Below are 20309 nucleotides of genomic sequence, written 5' to 3' on the forward strand. Positions count from 1 at the left end.
CCCGTGAATATGGAATTATTCTGAAGAAGACTACACTTACTATACCTAGCACTGTGCCTGACATGGCTGCAGGGTTTCACTAATGGCAGTTGCTTCCCTTTACCCTGGTTTATTCCTGCAATTTCATGAAGTAACACTCTGTCCTCAGCTGCATACTATCCATTTTTTTTAACCTTCCAAGATTTACTGAGGAATTAAATTGTAAGTTCTTCAAGGACAGGGAAGGCTGCATCTCAGTACAGGAGAATAGAAACACACGTGTCCCTTTGTAAATGACAGATGGTAACTGACACTTAGCAGGGCACTGGAAGGATCCTTACTGGATGCAGTAGGGGTCTCAATGCAGCTGCCTACAAGCACAAGGCTGCACGATGGATCTGAGGGAGCTTCACATGCACCCGGGGAGCCGCCCAGAAAGAGAGACCGTCACTCAGCTGAGCACCCTGTGAGGCAGAAAAGGGCAACTGTGACAGGCTGGAAAAGCATATACTGTTGTTGGAACAGAAAGGGACATTTCGTTCTCATCACAACAACTGGGGAAGGTTTTGTAGAGAATTCAAACAAATATGTTTCTACATTCCAGAGTTTTTATGTTTTTTTTTTTCTTGACAAACCAATTTGCTTTATTCTTTGGGAGGCAACTTTTATAAATTGGAAAGGGGGAAAAAAAACCATGCATTTGATGCTCAGCATGGGTTGTGCACCTTGCACTGTAAACTGCATGACAGCCCGAGGAGTCAGTGCTATTCCCCGCATCAATCAAGTAAGTAACTCAGGGTTTGGGCTGCTGAGCATTCGTCAGAATTGTGCAGTTAGAATTGCTGGAGACGCTAAAGCTGCCTGACTCCAAAGTCTGTGGATTTGCAGTTCACACTGGAAGATTTAGGCAGAGGCCAGGAGCACATTGCGGGTTGGGAGAGCCACCTGTCCAGAGGGAGGGAGACAGGAGGGATGGGACACGCCTTGGGGAGCTCTCCTTCTGGCTCAGATCCGTCGGAGAGCTAGGGAGTGTTTCCCTGACTTACTATTTCTCAGCACCTTTGTCTCTCCTAGGCTCAGTCTGGATTTTTGCAGCATGACATAGGACACCTTTCCATGTTTAAGAAGCCCAAGTGGAACCATCTGATGCAGAAGTTTGTCATGTGCCACATGAAGGTACGGGAGTTCAGGGACGGGGACACGTTAATCATCACTTACTGAGGCAGGGGTGTCCAATCAGTAAACCATGTGTACAGCACCCCACAGATAAATGCAAACGCCGTAAGGATGGGGAGTGTGTGTCCCAATATGTCAAAGGATATCACAAAGTATTCAGTGAATCAGAATTTTAAATTTTAATGAGGAAAATGTTTATTCTTATTTAAAAGCCCTTCCATTTTTCATTGCTCTGATAGACTATCTGTGAAATTCCTGGTACCCCCGGTTCCCTAAGGTACCACCTCATGTGAAAAAATGTGTCTTATTTTAAGCATGAAGAGGTGCACTATAAAATCCCAAGTGGGAACATTGGAGAGAGATGTGCTTTCTGGCTGGGAAGTCCAGTTAGCAAAATTAGGTTTGGAATGATAAGGCCAAAGAAATAAAGGAACAGATGCAGGAGAACAGATAAAAATCAGGAGACGCAACAGTCACGGGAGGCCAGAGGCATCTAAGTAAGAGGCAGCCTCAAGCCCCAGACTTCTGGAAGAAGCAGGTAACGATGGTGGCAGCTGGTCCGAACCTCTTCTCGTGAGCCCTGAGAGGCAGGCAACCATCTGTGTAGCTCCCAGAAGGGTTCCTGGCAGGTGCTAGCCCCTCATGCAGCGTGTGCTGATTGCATGTCTGGGTGGAGGAAGGAATGAGCCAGGTGAGGTACAGGGTGTCAAGAACAGCTTTGAGGCCTGGTTCCTGTGTGGTCTTAGGCAAACTGTGCTTTACTGCTGCCTGTCAGTGTTATCATCAGTGACAGTGGGAATCCAGCAAAGTGTCTACCTTTCTATGGTATTCTAAGATGCATGATTGGGCACTTAAGCAAATCCTTCCGTTCAAGGTTCACAGATGGCACTGTACTGTCTCAGAGTTCCTTCCTTCTTCCTTAATGCAGAGGGCCTGTCTATTACTAAGAACAGACACAGAGAATAACTGGTTATTTGGTTCCCAAGTCTAGACCAGCTCAGAAGTGGCTCCCTAATGAGAGGGCGAAAAGACGGCAGGAGCCTGGATAGCAGCTAGGTCAGCCAAAACCACAGGTGACAAATGACAGACAGGGAGGATGGCCTGGACCTGCCATTAGCCCAGAGCCTGCTAAGTGCCACTTTGGGAACATACCTTCAGGCTCGTGAGATTTCACAGGGAGGGCGGCACAGCATGCCTCTGTTTCAGCAGCAATGGATCTTTAAAGGGGTTAACTACTGAGGCTGCTGCCTGCAAACTGCTGAGCAGAGAGCCCACAGCTCCGCATCGAACAGTTTAGGCTCCATTCCAGCTATGACTGGGAGCACCTGAAATGTTCAAACAAACACCAAACCCCAGCTCCATCTCCGATGTTCTCATTCAGTCCCTCTCTGGTGAAATCTGGGCGTCAGCCTGTGAGAAACAAAGCTGGAGGGCAAAGCTAACCGCAGCCAGGGCTGAGTCTGCAGCTCTGAAGACACAGCTGCCTTCTGTGGGAACCCAGCCACTCACCAGCTGGGCCACTTTGAGCAGGCTCCTCCGAGTGTTTGAACTCCAGCTTCTTCAGCTGTCTGATGCAGGTTGATGAGCTGCGGCTGCTGCCTGTGAGGTTTGGTGCTAAGGGTACCTGTAAGCAACTCTACGCGCCGTGTGTCACACGGTGCCTGGAAACACTTAGCAGTTGTCAGCCACACTGAATATTGTGCACAGCCTTTCCCTCATTAAAAAGAGGGTCAAGAATCATTAGGAAAATTGTTCAACTGTGCTGGTCTTAAGGAGATGGTATCAGACCATAAATCGCAGCATCGCTGACTTGGGAGACATAATCAGTCACCTACTCTTGCTGTCGTCTTTTCCATTGAGCAGACAGAGGTGAAATTAGATTAAATGGCACAGCAGTGGCTCTAGATTCCTGTTGGAGATAGTTCTGCCCCTCAAAACGGTTGAATAATAACAAACTGGAACTTCATGTGACAAGTTCCTCCTAATCAAACCTTCCATGTGGACACACTTGCCCACCTCTCTGCCCACCCATGCTGGACAGATGAGAGGGTTCTGGGCTCTGGAGTATTCCACAGGGAAAGCAGAGGCTGTCTCCTGTGCTGAGGAGTCACAAGGAAGGAGTCATCCGCCCTACATGTCGCTGGCTGTCCATCTGGCACCAGTGTGTGGCATATTTCCAGTGAGCCCCACCTCAGCGCTTTGTTTCCCCTGAGCCTAAATCTCAACAGGACTCTTATCTCTCTAGAGTGCCCAGAAACAGTTTTGCTCTAGCTGAAATCAGTCTAAATAACTGCGTGACTTCTTAACAAAATGAGAAAGTGTGAGATGGCTCTGAAAGCAAAGCCGGAGTCCTCTGACATTTAGCAGTTGGAGTCCATGACTCAAGAGCAAAAGGAATATGGGCTTGGGCTGTGTGCAGAGGAGAAAATCACCTGTGGCAGGGAGGGAGCAGGGCAGGAGGGGCTGACAAAGACAGAAGCCACAGCATGGAGACTTTCACAGGCAGCACAACATAAAATTTCAAACCCTGACTTAGTACCAACCTTCCCCTCCCCCAGGAAAGGCACAGATACTAGTGAGTGAGCATCTTTGAGATTTTCAGTCGCTAGCTAATAAGTAAATTCTAGTCGTTGCAGTGCAGGTATGATGAAAAAGCCTGGCTGAAACAAAACATTTTGGACTTTTGAAAATCCAAAATCCTGATTGTTCCAAAATCCTCCAGGTTTTGAGAATCAATACAAATCCACAAGTGGAAAATTCCACACTGTGAGACTTTGTTTCATGTAAAAGAATTATTTAAAATACATAAAATTAACTTCCGCTGTGTGGATAGGGTGCACATGAAACATAAATCAATTCCATATTTAGACTCAGGGTTTAACTCCATGATATCTCATTTTGTTATGCAAATATTTTAAAATCCAAAGATGCTCAAAATTCAAAACTGTTGCAGTCCTTAGCCTCAACTAAGAGATACTTGAACTAAACTCAAAATAAATTCCCTGTGGCATATTTTTCAACTGCCATCCCTGTCCTCCAATTTTGAAATTTTGAAAACAATACAAATTAAGTGGTGCTATCAGGATAATGGAGCAGAGTATCTGAGATTAAGGCCTCTTTGAAACATTTGGTGGCAGAGGACAGGCAGCGGGGAGTCTGTGGCTTCCTGCCATCTCGGTAGCCTCACAGGTGAGGAACCACACACATCACACTCCTCGGGTGTGGATGGCCTGGCCCAGAGGGATAAAAGTTCAGCTTGACTTTAGTCTAAAATCTGTGCTCTTCCTTCTGCACCAAGAAGGGAGCTGACTGGCCTGAGAACAGCTGATGGTCATTGCTGCACAGAGCGTGAGTGGTCAGCCAGCATGTAAATGATGACCTTCGTTTGGCTATGAAGTATCCTCTCCCTCCTCCTTATCTTAGCCCAGCTGAAGCTGGGTCCAGTTGTTTAGAGCACACCGGTCCTCACTTTGACAATGGAGTGTTGTATCTCCAATTATCCAGATACACATTTGCTAAAAGTATAGTCACCTGGTAGAAGAGACCAAAATGTCAGTTCTTAATTTAAAAGTATACCCACTTATTACACAGTTCTTGTTTAATTCTCCACTGTTCCCATTAGATTGTATGTTCCCAAGTGTGGGAACCCCACTTCATGTCTGTCTTGACAGCACAAATGCTTAGCTCAGTATTTGACACAGGGATGTACTTCAAATGTGTAAACAAGTAAGTTAATGTACAGTGCTAAGGGAGAAGAGTCAGATGCAACGTGGTGGGAGAGGTACAGGGACAATGGGCGCCAAGGGAGGAAAGGAAATTGATGAGTCCAATTTGAGGATTGAGATATTTTGAGGCATCCAAGAGGGAGTTATTTGGAAAGTGGCTTCCCATTCAAGCATGTGACTGCGAGAGAGATTAGAACTGATGGAAGAGAGTCTACTGTAAGAATGTTCAGTCATCTTAGAGGTGAGAGGAGAATTCTGTCCTATGTGATCAGGGAGGGGTGGAGGATGGATGACTTCAATATTCATTGAAGTAGGATATCTGGGGCTATGAAAAGGCAGTGCTAACATGTCAACCTTAGAACATACTTATTCCCTCCCACCACAGATACATGGCACCCAGAGCAGCATCCTTCGGCAGAAGTAAAACACTAGCCACGTTAGTATGCTGGATCATTTTGTTTTCTACCAATCATATTTAAAAGCTACCACTATTATCCTCCACACATTCAAAGTATTATTATTTCAAGATGCATTTGGTTTAAAATTAATAACATCATGTTTTAATTTCCCTTTTCATTCTGAATTTTCAACATCTAGGATGCAGTTCACATTTACAGCCTATTCCACTAGTCACCTGCAGCTAGTGGCTACTGCCTTAGCCAGTGCAGGTCTAGGACATGCATAGATAGTTATTAAAGGGTGGCAAATATGCAATAAAGAAACAACTGTGTCTGCTTACTTTTCTGTAAATGATTAACATATGTGAGGGTAAAGCAGATCTCAGTGGACTGACATCTTACATACAGTTGTCACATCTCCCCGAGCCACCCGTGAAGATAAATGTAACAGTGCACTTCCTAGAGATGGCACTGACCTTCAAGGAAATGGGTGAGTTGCTTAAACCACACTGCAGCAATGCTACATGTAGCATATGAAGTAAGTTGATACACTCCACACCACTTCCTCCATTGAAACCTTCAGACTTTCAGTGAGAGAGACAAACAAACAAACAAGCACACACACACAAACTAATCAGAGGTGATCCAAGCTTAGCATCAGCTAAAATAGTTTATGCTCTTATTTTATATGAGAACACTGACGCTGGGACTTGCAATGATCTTAGCTAAGCTCTCCCCCACCAGGAGATCACTCCACATTCAGATTCATGATTCTTTGAAATATTCATTGAAGTAGGATACCTGGGGCTGTTTTCCCCAGAACTAATTAAAATCTTGGAGCTGAAGTGTCTTTCTATGCAAAACAGAAATAATATCATCTGATCCCCCTACCTCCAAAATGCTTTAAAATGATGATCAAATAAGAGAAGAGTGGAAAAACAGTTCTTTCCAGCCAGTTTTCATATTTTCATTATCAGAAGTTGCTTTAGTCTGAAGCTCTGTTGCTATATCCAAGGATTGTTTCTACATAAACTATGAGAACTCCTGTCCAATGAGACACTGACAGGGCCAGCAAAGGGACAGGGTCAAGAAACTCAAACATCCTGACTTTTGAGGAGGCATACAGAAAGCTCTGACAGCAATGAGTATTTTGGGCGTGAATTTGTTTAGCTAATCATCCTTTCTTTGGTTTAGGGTCTGTCTGCATACTGGTGGAATCACCGTCACTTCCAACATCATGTAAAAACAAACATCTACCCCAAAGACCCAGATATCGACGTAGGTCCACTGTTTGTGATTGGAGAATCCCAACCTGTCAAGGTACGCTTAATCACCTGACACCTGATGCAAGTTGCTGGGGGTGATGCCTGGAACGGCTTCCTTTCGTGCCTGGAAAGATAACGATGAGAGTTCTGGCTTCACACAGTGTGAGAGCACTGCCTTTTCTCTTTGTGTTCAGGATACAGACTCTGAATCATGACTCTATGACCCCTGGAGCAAGTGTAGCTCTCGTTGAGCAGCCCCAATGACAGCTGAATCCCTGCTCAATGCTTACAACCATCCCTGAAGCAACATAAGTAAATGTTAGAAAACAGAACCGGGTTACCAAAGGTGGCGTGATTCTCCCAAATCTAGCAAGGTTATGATGGATAGATGCTCACAAAGACAAGGTAATTAGTACATTCAGTAAGCACAAGGCCCTAAACATCTAAATATGTAGCTATCTCAACTAATGCTAAGCCCATTAGGGAAGATAGTGCCATTATTTTTAGTTTATATTCATATAACACAAAGAGAAGAAAAAAGGAAAGATGGGACAGTTCTAATATCTTTCCTCCAGGGAACATGCAGATCTCAAGGGTCAGATATGTAGGGAAATGATGGTGTCTTCTAGAAAAATTTGATTGTTAAGAAATAGTTTTGTCATTTGTTCCTTAAATCTATTTTGTACATCATCAAAAATCTGTGTGACTGTGAGGAAATAAGTTTTCCCAACTTTGGGAGACTTGTCCTCTGCCCCATGTGAAATAGGAAACAGTATCTTCTGCTTACATAGTATTCAAGTTGTTGGCTGTGATTCCAAAACAATTGCTTTTGACAAGGGCTGCATAAACATGTTGGCCTTTCCTGATGTTTGTGGACTTGTGTGTCCACCCCAGAATTGTCAGATGTCCATGTCACTATCCTCCAGCTTCTGCAGCTGCCCTGGGGACACATCGCTAAGACCTTGGAGTCTTACCTGCCGTAGTTCTAAACCATGCTGCAAGATATCACTGAAACTTCTTCAAGCTCTAAAAGTCAGTGGATTCACTTCAAAAGCATTTTTGCCTTTTGTCCTGCACTTTTCTTTTCTGTTCACTTTCCTGACAACCTTTCTAGTGCTTTCCTCAAACACTGATTTCTTAAAAAGCACTGATTTTTAATACATTCTGTGCTCGTACCCAGCAAGATTTCAAACGCTCCATCGGAGTTACACTCAATCAGCCCGTCCAGGTTTGTTAATTCCCAAGCTCTTTCCAGAAGTCCATTTTCCTGGTTTCTTACTGCTGATGTACTTGGAGTTTAAGGAGCAGCTGAAAATGGCTACTTTTACTTCATCACCTTATGCCTTTTTGTTTGTGACATTAAGAGAAATAAGAGCCACCTGCATGGTCCACATAGAGGAAAAGCATCTGCACATAGGAAGATACTGAACAGGGAAAACAGGAGCCCAACACTCCCAATAGTGTAGAACAGAGTAAATACAGGAAAATATAGATTGGGTATGAATGACCATGTATCCCTGTGTTGGATAAGCACTTACCATCACTATGAGGTAGAGATGTAGTCATCATTTCTATGTCCCCTCTCGAAGAATCTACTGTCTGTGTGCCCTGAGCACTGGCCGTAATAAACAAGTGAAATCCTAGGAAGTGAGCCCTCCTCAGTAGTAAGGAGAACATGATTATATTACTATGCAATCAAAGCCTCTATGTAATATGTGTAAGTGTTCTGTGATGCTAACACTACATGTTAGTCACTGTTTCAGAGCTGTGAAGGGAGAAAAAGAGGAAAGATGGGACAGGATGGAGAGGCCCTGTCATTATTTTACTTCACATGACCACTCCTAAGTAATTACTTTCTGGTAGCTGGAACTAAATACCCTACATGCACAACTAAAAGCAGAGGGGCTTGTTTCATTCACAGTTTGAGTAGATTTAGTCTATGGTTGGGGCTCCAAGGCAGAAACGTATGGTGGGAAATTCAAGCTGGAAAAGCTGCTCACTTCAGAGCAGCGAGGAAACAGAGAAGGAAGAAGCAGGGATAACACGCCTTCCGGGTCACTTCCGTGACCACCACAACCCGTCCTCACCTCTTAACAGCACACCAGCTACAGACTGGTCAGTGGATCAGTCTACTCATGAGCATAGTGCCCCCAGGATCCGTGAATCCCCAAGAGTTCCACCTCCAAACGTGAGACTTTGGGGGCACATTTTAAATCCAATCCAGAGCAGCTTGAAGTGGATGAAACAGGCTGTGCTTCAGGTGGAATCCTGCTCCTACCACGGAAGCAGAGCTAGGAAACCTGTCAGTTTTTCTGCTCAGTTTCCTTCCACTGCAGATAAGGAGGACAGACTGCAAACTGATTCCCATAAGAGCTTTTAAAAAGCACTGAAAATCCTCATAGTAAAATGGTAAAACCCATTTGTGCCAGTATGGATTATATTTAATTAAAACAAGCGAAAGATGCCAAAATATTTACTCCCATTTCAGTTCTGGTTCTTCTGGTTCCTCAGGTTTGACAACCAAGGGACACTAATCAGATGGTTGTGTCTGTAGAGATTCTCTCTCTCTCTCTCTCTCTCACACACACACACACACACACACACACACACACAGTGATGACCAGAGGTATTGTCTCTTACTTTATTTTTTATTCTTGTTCCATTTAGTATGGCAAGAAGAAAATCAAATACATTGACTATGACAAGCAGCACCTGTACTTCTACCTAGGTGAGTCTCCCAGGTCACTTTCCCTATCGTTTAATTTCCTAATGCATGCACTTGTCAAGCCAGGAGGCACGGTTAGACTCCTCCTGCAGAGAACAGCTCATCTTCACTGTTGCTGACAAAGCCAGCATGTCTTTGCTCAGACTCTCCTGTGTGAAATTCCGAATGGGAGAAGTGGAAAAGCAGACAGACATTTTTAACAGGCATCTCCTCCCTCCAGGCTTCAGATGGAGAAGAAAGGAAGGAAGGAAGGAAGGAAGGAAGGAAGGAAGGAAGGAAGGAAGGAAGGAAGGAAGGAGGGAGGGAGGGAGGGAGGCAGGGAGGGAGGGAGGGAGGAAGGAGGTAGCCATGCCGGTGGGGAGGCAAAATGCCAGTCGAGAAGACCTATATCTGAGACTCACATCTTGAAAATGCTAAACAGGATCGAAAGAAAAGAAGACTGCAATTGTGCAGAGAGGAAAAAGAGGTGGGAAATAACACTGAAGCATTTATAGCATGCTGCAGTAGCAACCAGAGCTGAAAGTCACTCTTCAAGCTTCTATGTGGAGGAAAGCTTGCTGTTCCCACAACCTGCACGCAGATCTACAGTACATGAGACCTGGATGTAAATATGTACTGCTATATGTGCATATATCGGGCCATATTAGAAGCAAAGAAACTTCACTGAGCAACTCTGACACCAATGAAAGAATATCATAATTAATTTGGCCCTCCTGCACCAAAATCAAATTTATAATAGCTCACAAAGAAATGTTCAAGGCACTCTTAAATCTAAAGCCCATCTAAAGCACACTTTCCCATTTGGGAAATGAGCCAAAATCAGAGAAGGAACCAAACAGTGTGTGTAGACCAGTGATTCTCAGCTGGTAACAGTTTTCTCCACCGAAGACGTTTGACAATGTCTAGCGATGCATTGGCAAAGGGTGGTCCTCACGTCCTTTGGTTAGAATGGGGAGATGCTGCTGTGTGCTGTATGATGTGCAGGAGAGCCCATGACAAGAAACTGTCTGCCTCAAGTCCCAGCAGGGCTGAGGCTGGGAACCCCTGCAGGTGATGTGAATTGCCCACGCGTGGGCCATTGGCAACCACCTGTGTCACACTGAGGAGCATGGCCACTGTGTGGTTTGAGATGCACCACCGCTCACTCTGCCTCTTCCACAGCTGGATTCATTTTTCCCATCCTACTCACTCATCTTCTGATCCTTCTCTTGCAAAACCCAACAGAGGAGTGGGAACATGCTTTGTTTTGAAAGGAAGCAAAGTGTACCCTACCTGGATATGCAGTTGCACAACAAAACATTTATTGTTCTGAACTTTTGTGAAAAATGTGTCTTTGCCTCCTCTCTCTGTTGTGACACAGTCTGCCCATAGTGTGTGAGCAATGAGCAGGGGCGTGGATTGCCTGCAGAATGGCCACCTCATAGGGCCACTGCTCCAAGAGCTGTTTCACCATATCCTTTCACTGTGAGTGCCAGTGTAACACCTTGGGGACAAATAAGGTATAATTCACATAGTCCCAGAGAAACAGAGCTGGCAAACTGTTAAAGGCATAAAGCTAGATTTTATTCAGACTTCTGCAGCAGGCGAGAGATACTTCAGTATGAACTGAGTTTAGCTGTCTGAAACAAAAGTGGGAGACAGGCTTTGACATGCTTGGGCCTGCTAAAGAATAAAACTGAAAGACACAAAAATATGGGGTTGGGGTGGGGCATTGGCCAGTGTGATTAGTCTGGGCCAGTATCTGCTGATTATCCCATATGGATGGCAGGCTCAGATGGGGCTTATCCTTCTTGAGGATAGCATTTCAAAGGAAGGACTCCTAGGATCCTGGCTGGTGGAAGATAAATCTCAAAGGGAGACAGAAAGACTTTACAACTGTGTATTTTTTAAACGAATGAGCTAAGTGAAGGGGCATCAGCCACCTATACTCGTTAAGGCTGGAACAAATGATAAATTCTTTGAGAAGCATAGACCATGAAAGGTAACTTGAAAGTGATTCGTGTCATCCCAGAGACATGACCTTGAACATGGAATCTGTGCTAGCGTTGCTTCAAGTTTCTAAATGATGTGTTGGGAGTCTGCAGTCTTCATAGGCCAAGGTCAAGGCCCAGTCAAGAAGAGAGCTCAGAAGACCCCAGCTAGAGCTAAGTTAAAGTGATGGTCTCAGTCCAAAGCCAAAGGACCTTTGTGTTCTCTTTGTGTGCCTGATGACATTAAAAATGACACAGATCTTCAGTTGGTTTCCCTAGCTGTTGTGAAGGAACTTGAACCTGGAGCTGCTGATCAAGTGCCTCGTTCAGCCTCTTGGATGTGGAAAACCTGGTGCAATCAGGGTGTCATCAGTGATCTTCACTCCCTTCTTTGCTCGTGATGTGGGGCGGGTGTGTGAAAGAGACAGACAGTTGCCGACTGGCATTAGGCTCCCTTCTGCTCATTTCTTTACCTGCTGTTGTTATTCTTTTTCAGTTGGGCTTCCCTTGCTCATGCCTGTGTATTTCAATGGGAAGTCCCTGCAAATAATGTACCTTCATAAGGTCTGGGTGGTGAGTATTGACTCATGGTAGAAACTAGACAGGGTGGAGGAGGGGGTGTAAACACATTGGTGCTCACCAGAGGTGGCTTCCTGGACTAACAGGACCTAAGACTGAGACCACACATGAAGGGACTCCAGCCCAGTGAAGAGGAAATGAAATGCTCAGGGCATCTAACTTTCACGTGCTTTATCTTGCAGGACATTGCACTCGTCAGTAGCTTTTACATTCGACATTTCATCACTTTTGGACCTTTCTATGGAATTTTTGGAACCATGTTGCTCATATACATGGTCAAGTAAGAAAATGATTTTACTTTCATTACCCAGATGGTCCTCTTAGCTTCCTTATCAGGACTGTGTGTGATGAGCCAAGGGTTATGACACCATGGCCAGTGCCTGGAGCTGAGGTAGTAAAGAAATGCAAATAATAATAATAATAATAATAATAATAATAATAGCTGAAGCAGTTGAACGACAAGCTAATTGCAAAAAGAATTTACCCAACCTCATTTTTAAACTTGCTTTATTCCCAGAAGCAGCCTTTGAATTTGTCTCTATGTTTTTATTTAGTTAGACACTGTAACCCCCACCAATAGTCATGATAGAACAGTTTTGAAAGGTTACATTACAACTAGAGATTGTTTTGGTCCCCAGATCAAAATGACTTTAAGCCATCATTTTGCCTAAATGGCCCTCTTCACCTTTCCAAAATTTTATTCCTTGTTTTGTTGATCAGTGTTCTAAACACCCAGTAATTATAAGGATAATGACAATTACTCTACATCAGACTCTGTTAAAGCCTTTACAGGTATTATCTCACTTGATATAATCCAGTCTAACAGTCCAACAATAGAGATAGTATCAACTTCAGGTTGCTGCTAAGGGAATTGCAGCTTAGAGACATGTAATCACCCAGCTAGCATGATAGAACAATAAGAATTAAGGCAGGTGCTAAGATAGAACTTGAACCCAGCTCTACCTGATGGCACGACATAGACCGTCAACCACTTTGCATGTGTCCTTGGAGAACCTGATGGGGTTTGTTTCCCTTGCATTAGAGCTACAGAAATCTTCACAGGTTCTGCTGCCATGAGTTAGGAAACAAGACAAAGCCAGTGGCTGTGTGTCAACTCTAGACCAAAAGACATTCGGAGAAGTACAGGAAAGACCTCCTAGTCACTGAAATCTTGGAACTTCTTTCGTTACCTTCAATTTTTGGCTGGTTCTGCCCGAGGTTATATGCAAGCCCAGCAAACGCAACTGTAACTCCTTCCAGAATAACTGTTCCTGGCTTTTGTTCCCCAAAAGGTTTCTTGAAAGTCCATGGATTGCATATGTTACCCAGATGAGCCACATACCAATGAAGATAAGCAGAGAGGAGAACCGAGATTGGCTGAGCACCCAGGTAAGGGTAGAAATCCTCAGGGGGAGCCCTTCACACCAGGCTGACTTAGCAACTGGTCACCTCACACAAGAATAGCTCAGCTTTGTAGAACACTCTCCAGGCCACATAAATACTGTTCGATATGAACACTTTGTCTGTGTAAACTGTGCACATTCTCACTTTACAAAATGAAAAATTTGAGGTGTGGAAAGTCCAGTAACTTATACAAGGTCACACAACTAACCAGTGACATAAGCAGGCTTATACCCAGGTGGTTTGGTTATAGAGACTATCTTCTAAACTAAGAGCCAGTTATCTACAATCCAGGAGCCAAGTCTGGCCCACTGCTTGTTTGTGTAAGTAAACTTTTATTGGGACACAGCCAATTACATTCATTTACAGCCATTACATTCATATTATCTGTGTGCTTATGTACTACAGTAGGAAAACAGAACACTTCTAAGTTAAAATATTAAAATATTCACTACCTGGCACATCACAGAAAAGAGTTGATCCCTCTTCTGATCTCTCATGCTACAGAGCCTTTTGAGGGAATATGAGATCTTAAATTTTAGAATGAATTTTTTGCCTGTAAGGATCTCCTTTCATTACATAGGCAGTGCATTGCAGTGAGGGACCACGCCCACCAACCACGCCATGATTGCTTAACAAAGCTATGATCTATGCACACACCCCTCCTCCTGAGGCTCAGTTTCATCCTGCTCCTTCTCCAAGCTGGTACCAAAGCCCAAAGACTCCCTGTAGGACACAGAGGGATGCTTTGCTCACATATTCACCACAAACCGCTTCTTTTATCATTTAGTTTTCATTTATCATTAACTTAATCTTTGTTAGGATGGTTTCTTTTCAAATATTTGTTGACTTTTTCTATTTCTTTTTCTATGATTTGCTTGTTAGTGCCCTGACTGTTCTGTGTATTTACACTTTTTTTTAGTTTCATTAATTCTTTGCACAGTAAAGATTGAACACATTGTCCACAAATGTATGTTATAAACACTTTCCTAGTTAGTTCTTTGCCCCGTAATTTTATTATTTGCCTTGTATTTTGTTAAGGGATTTATTAATATTTTACCTTGTCTTGTTTGCAAAATTCCTGAAATGTCTATGATAGTGAATCATTTAGTGTTCTTCTGCCATTTACCTTACCTTGTAATGATGCTAGCATGAAGTTATATTAAGAAATTTAATTAAAATTAATATAATGCCACATTGTGTTTGCAGCTAGTCTAGAAAGTTAGAAAAATCCCTCCATCTACCTGCCAGAGTCCTAGTCATTCAAATAACTTCCATGTCATTTATAATGACTAAAAGCAATAAAAAGTCTTTAGACTTTTAAAAGTTATAGAAAACTCAGAAAGCTTTTGTTTATATAAATTATATAGGTTTGCAAGCTATATATGAAGTTTAAAATGATAAATTTTTAAATATTGATAGATTAATTATTATTATTTTTAAATAATAAGAACAAAACTAATACATATTAACTTCAGAGAGACAAAACCATCTCATGTTTAGTCTCTTGAAAATTGTGCCATTTAAGCATGAAAACATAAGACAAAAGAAGGAAACTATTGTGTTAGAAATCTAATGAATCATTTTGACCCTCTAGATCTCATTAAATATCTTGGGCTATATCAAAATTTTCTGAACTACACTTTAAGTAACACTAACAGAACAACAATGGATTGACATTCAAAATGGCAGCCATTCCCAGCAAAAATTAAATCATAAAAAGATAATGAATGAAATGTCATTTGTATGGATTCTTAGTCTTTGAGTCTGGTGAAACCTATGTACCTCCTCTCAGGATAATGTTTTCTAAATGCATAAAATGTAAGAACTGAGATTACTAAGGACACTATTTGTACTGGAATGTGCTTCTCTGCACAGAACCCTTGGTTAGGACCCTTGATTACCTTATTCCTCATTCTGAAGTTATTCAGACCACTTTGGAAATGGTATTCAACCCCTACAACCTGCACCATGGCTCTCTGATCTCATCATCTTCCACCAATGTCTTTATCCAGGACACCACCGTCGTTTGTATTGAAGAGACAAAAATGAATTCCTCCCTCAAATTCTGCACCCTCTATTGTAGCTATTGTTTGTACATACCTCTTAGCAAAATTTTGTATATACCTCTTGCCACATATTTAAGTGTTAAACTTACTGAGACCTGAGACTGTTTACAATATTCCTGGTAGCATCTCAATAAACATGCTGATGGCTACTCAATAAACATGCTGATAATTGACTCAACGAGAAGATAAATAAGCATTTCCTTTGTCTGACACTGGAATTCACTGATATCTGATGCAAGCTTTTTCTTTGCAGGTCTTGGCCACCTGTAATATTGAGCAGTCTTTTTTCAATGACTGGTTCTCTGGGCACCTGAACTTCCAAATCGAGCACCAGTGAGTCATACAAATGGGCTGTAATGGGGAGGGGCTCTCATGGTTGACAGCTCCAAATACAGTCCAAAGTAGAGTACTTTGGCTCGGAATCTCAGAGGGAAAAAGCAATGAGGGATCTTTAACAGCTACTACTTTTCTATTAGCACCAATTACAAAGGAGGGAACGGGGAAATATAACAATTCTCAGAAAATGAAGTGAAATCCTAGAAAAAGTACCAGTAACTTAGTTTCAGATACAAGAAACCTTACAATTTGTTAACTTTTTTTCCCTGTGCACTTAGTTTGTTGGTAAAACCCAAGAAAAGTCACTTTATTGGGTAACCAAGATGTGTTAAAATTTAATTACAATTTAAGCTAAATCTATACCATTGTATATCCAATGTTACAAAATAATCCACAATGATATCTGCTCTCTTATATAATTTTCCAGTGGTATCTGGCAGTACATTAATCACTGAGTCAGTTAAGTAGACAAGCCATAAAAGAGAGAAAGCAGTATTACTCAAAGAACCACTCAGGGGAAGCACTTTCCACATTTTCTTCATTTAAGCCATACTTGGTAGACTCACAGAAAGAAAATGGTCTCATACTTATTCATAGGATTTTGTCACCTATTCTCTTAAATTACTCTTTAAACTCTCAGCAAAATGAAAAAGAATTATCATTCAATTTTTGTCAAAGAATTGTTTTTCATCCTGGGAAGTCAACTGGCTGATTAGCGGAAAACTTAAGATAAGACTGATATCTTTTCACTTCTTATTGCTCACTTAGAACTTTACCCCACATACACCAGGCCTAGAGCGCACACTCACCTATTCATGAGGCAGGAGCTAGACTAATTAAAAAAAAGAGAAACTGTAGAAACAGACAGAGTCAGAGGGAAGCAGAAAGTTATCTCTAGCTCTGCTGGGCAATGCAAAATGATGGACAATCCATACTTTCATTTGAAATTGGCAAAAACACAACAAAACAAAAATATACAAATGAGATAATATTTGTCCTATTAGCATTTCTTAAGTTTTCTCCTCCCATGTGAATTCCAGAGGTGACACGATGTGACATGAGAGTGTTCTGAGGAGAGTTTGAGCTTCCCAGAAGGACTGGGCAGGTGAAGGTTGGATAAGCATTGTTAATACCCTAGTAGTTGGTAATTCAGGGAAGAAATCCCCTTTGGCTTTCCTCTAGGTCTAACCCCTCATCCCCCCTCTTTTTCCTTAGTCTTTTCCCCACAATGCCGCGCCATAATTACCACAAAGTGGCTCCGCTGGTCAGGTCCCTGTGTGCCAAGCACGGGCTGCAGTACGTGAATAAGCCCCTGCTGACAGGGTTTGGAGATATCGTCAGGTAAGGGCCCAGCTTCTCCTGGCTCACACCTCCTGCATCCTCTCACATCGAGGCCCTGGACTGCCACTGGTCAGCCAATCATTCTTCAAACACCTATTTAATAAAGGAGCACCCACAAGCCCAGCATACAGGGCAAACAGCACTCACCTCCTGCATTCCAGGCGCTCCAAGTGAAAATGCCCACTATCCTGTGTATGTCAAGCTTTTTGAGGCCAAAGCTATGTTCCTTTTGGCTTTGTACACCCTGTCCCATATAGTTTCCCCCTTGCTTGAGAATGAACATGGCAAAAGAGGTTCTCAAACTTTCTGGCACATTGCTATAGACACAGACGCTCTCAGGCTCCAGAGGCACCTCTGTGCACCAAGCTGGTGCCTGGCTGTGGAGGTGAGGGCAGCAGACACTGAAAACCCACACTCACCCTCAGCCACTCACATCCAGTCCCCCAGAGGACACTGTGCTCAACAGATGAACAGCCAGTGGCCTGGGTATACTAACTTTCTTTTAAAATTGAGTTACAAGGTGCCTTAAAGAAGACCATCCAGGCTAAGCCTCCTCTCACCTGCTTGCTGTCTAGTGCCCCAGCTTCAGGCCCTCTCCATGCCCTCTTCCCGCTCTGTGCTCAGGCAGCTGGCTGGCTTTTGGTTGCTGCAAATCTCCCCACCTTGGCACTTCTTCTGAGGAGAGCATTCTTTCACATTGCCAGCTGCCCTTCTTTCCCTGTGTCAATGCCCAGTCATTCCACAAGGCTCGCCTCTAACTCCTGCCTTTCGCTGGTGTCCAAGACTAAATCCATCCCTAAATCCTGCTGTGTGCTTGGTTCGAGCCTACTGGGGGTGGAGGGAGTGACTTACCTAATACATGGCTACCAAGCCAGTTCAGGAATTCCACATGGACAGAACCACATCTGTCCTCTTTGCTGCTGAGTCTACAAAACTATCTTCCTAATTAGAAAGGAAAATAAGGACAAGATATAAGATGGGCTGGCATAGAGGTACGCAGTACACAGGCTTAGAACAGACCAAAACAAGGGCAAAACTAAAATATTATCCATAAAGAAAAAGTGAACCCACTTCCTAAAAACAATTCAGTGTGTTTATATTCTCCACTAGCCAGCAGATAAGGGTATGTATTATGTATGTCCAGAGATAGCATGCCCTGAGCCAGGCAGGGGAGCAATGGGCCATGGAGAAGCAACTTCTTCAGACAGGCTCATCTCTTGATTCTTGTTCTTACTTCTCCCCCAGGTCCTTAAAGAAATCTGCAGCCCTTTGGATTGACTCTTACTATGAGTGAGGTGGCACCATGCATGCCATTGTCTCTGAAGGGGGTTGGTGGATGTGCAAGAGCTCTTCGTCATTTAGCTGGGAATTAAGTAGCACCCCTGGCATACCTGTTTGTCCCGGGATTGAGGACCTGAGGATGCATGACAAGGCCTTCCCTGAAGGTCTTTAAAAACAAGAAGCAGTGGAAGCACAAGAGGATTTTGGCCAGGTTGGCAAAAGGGAAATGGGACCTCTTTGCTTTAATCGTTCCACTCTGATCTTGAACTTAGTCTACCAATGGATCTTAAATCACCTAATCCAAAGAGCATGAGTGCAGGAAGCAGGGAAACCTTCCCAGGAAGAAGGGTATAATCAGAAGTAAACATGGAGAATCATCTGATGGAGGATTCTGGAAAACAGTGCAATTGCTCTTAGAAGAGAATAATTTATCTAAGTGATTCCTGTTGAAACACAAATTTTCTGTTTCTCCTCAAATATTAAAGTTTTTTTTCTTTAAAAGTTGATTGACATTAAAATATATTCACACATTTCAATATTGACTTTAGATTTTCATTACTGTGTCTACTTCTATATGAATAGCATACAAACATTTTTTTCCACATGGAGAAATTAAAATGTCTATCAAACCTCTTAAAAGAATGTCCTCCACCCAGTCCCAACAGCAACTGATCAAGCAGTTTTATATGTAAGTGTCTTACATTTGGCTAAAGGCTATCCCCTAACCACTGCAGCAAAAACCCCCAAATCCTAGTGTCACCTCTGGGAAGCCAAGAGCTTCTTTTGCACAATGGAGATGGCAAGCCAGTACAGCATTTTCTAGCAGGCATCCATTAGGCATGTTTAAGAGAGCTCAGACTCTCACCAAGGAGTTTCAATAGAGGACAAAGGATGGGGGCGGGGCTCTCAGAACCATGCTGATCTCTACACTTTTCATTTGGCACAGAGTGCATGCTATTGCTGACCTCAACTACTGGGGAGAGGTACAAAACACAAGCTTCCTTCCCCAGCCCCAAGCGAATCAGCATTACTGATTTATCTGTTGCCTGTGGTTCTAGCAGTAAACCTTCATGCCTTCCAATCTCAGCAAAATACCCTTTTCATTTGTTTGTTTTTCTTAATCAAATCCCAAGTGAAGGGCAGCACATTAAACCACTCACCACAGCTGGGGAATGAAGCGTGCATGCTAAAGTTAAGGAAACACAAACAGATTGTCTAGTGGCTGGAGAACTGAAAATGGGAACAGTGACAAGTAGGAAAGTTGGACAGCTGATAAAAAGGGTGAAAATCTTGTGGATTTAAAATTCTTCCTAGTGGTTGTGTCAAGGCAGGAGCACTTATTTCCCCTGCTAGCAGACCTAAAGACAATTCCTTCTGCCCAAATCTAGGGTGGTAGGTGGGGGTGGGTTGAGTGGTGGACTTCCTCGGACACCAGGTCCAGCTCAAACACTGTTTGTTCAGGTGGGCCCTGGAAATAGCAACCAGATTTCTCCCTGGCCAAATCTAATCGCCTTAAAAGAATTCCTCATTAAGTGTTGAAACTAGCCTGTTTTGTAGTTCCCCAAACAAAAGTGATTACTGTGTAATTTTGATGAAATCTGGGAAATGTTGATAGTATTGAGAAATTACTCAATTAAAAAAAAAGGTGCTAGGCCATCTGATCTTGAAGTTTTCCTTGTGTAAATGTTTCTATTTATTTGCTTCTATGTTCATATTCTTCACTGGTCTGTTTAGATTCTCTACTTCTTCAGAATTTGGTAGATTGCATATTACTAGGAATTTATCCATATCTTACAGGTTATTCAACGCATTGATGTGTAATTGTTTGTAATGGCTTTTTATCATCCTTTGCATTTCTGTGGTTTACAAAAAATGTAAACTAGGCCTGGGATACAGCTGAGCAGCCTGTGCCTGCCTGGCAAGCATAAGGTCATGAGTTCGCGTCCCAGTACCCCCCTCCAAAAGGCAAACTAAACGGTGTGCTAAGGATTTATGAACATGTGGTAATAAGCACAAATTGGGGTCACACGGTGGGGGTTGCCAGTGAAATGTGCAGAAACAGAA

General features: G+C 43.0%; 1 protein-coding gene across 1 annotated transcript in view; it reads left to right on the forward strand.

Moving 5' to 3' along the window:
- Window positions 1-18781, forward strand: part of LOC100717898 (fatty acid desaturase 2-like protein FADS2B) — a 32522-nt gene extending 13741 nt beyond the window's left edge. The window contains exons 4-12 of the mRNA XM_003464331.2: window positions 1054-1155; window positions 6473-6598; window positions 9211-9271; window positions 11735-11811; window positions 12000-12097; window positions 13110-13206; window positions 15541-15620; window positions 16839-16964; window positions 18210-18781. Coding sequence (XP_003464379.1) covers window positions 1054-1155; window positions 6473-6598; window positions 9211-9271; window positions 11735-11811; window positions 12000-12097; window positions 13110-13206; window positions 15541-15620; window positions 16839-16964; window positions 18210-18258 — 816 coding nt within the window. The 3' untranslated portion in view covers window positions 18259-18781. The remainder of the gene's footprint in view (window positions 1-1053; window positions 1156-6472; window positions 6599-9210; window positions 9272-11734; window positions 11812-11999; window positions 12098-13109; window positions 13207-15540; window positions 15621-16838; window positions 16965-18209) is intronic.
- The last annotated feature ends 1528 nt before the right edge of the window (window positions 18782-20309 follow it).

Source organism: Cavia porcellus, unplaced genomic scaffold, assembly GCF_034190915.1.
Source record: "Cavia porcellus strain 051 isolate PalLab524CR breed Dunkin Hartley unplaced genomic scaffold, mCavPor4.1 scaffold_17, whole genome shotgun sequence".
Classification (NCBI taxonomy): Eukaryota; Metazoa; Chordata; class Mammalia; order Rodentia; family Caviidae; genus Cavia; species Cavia porcellus.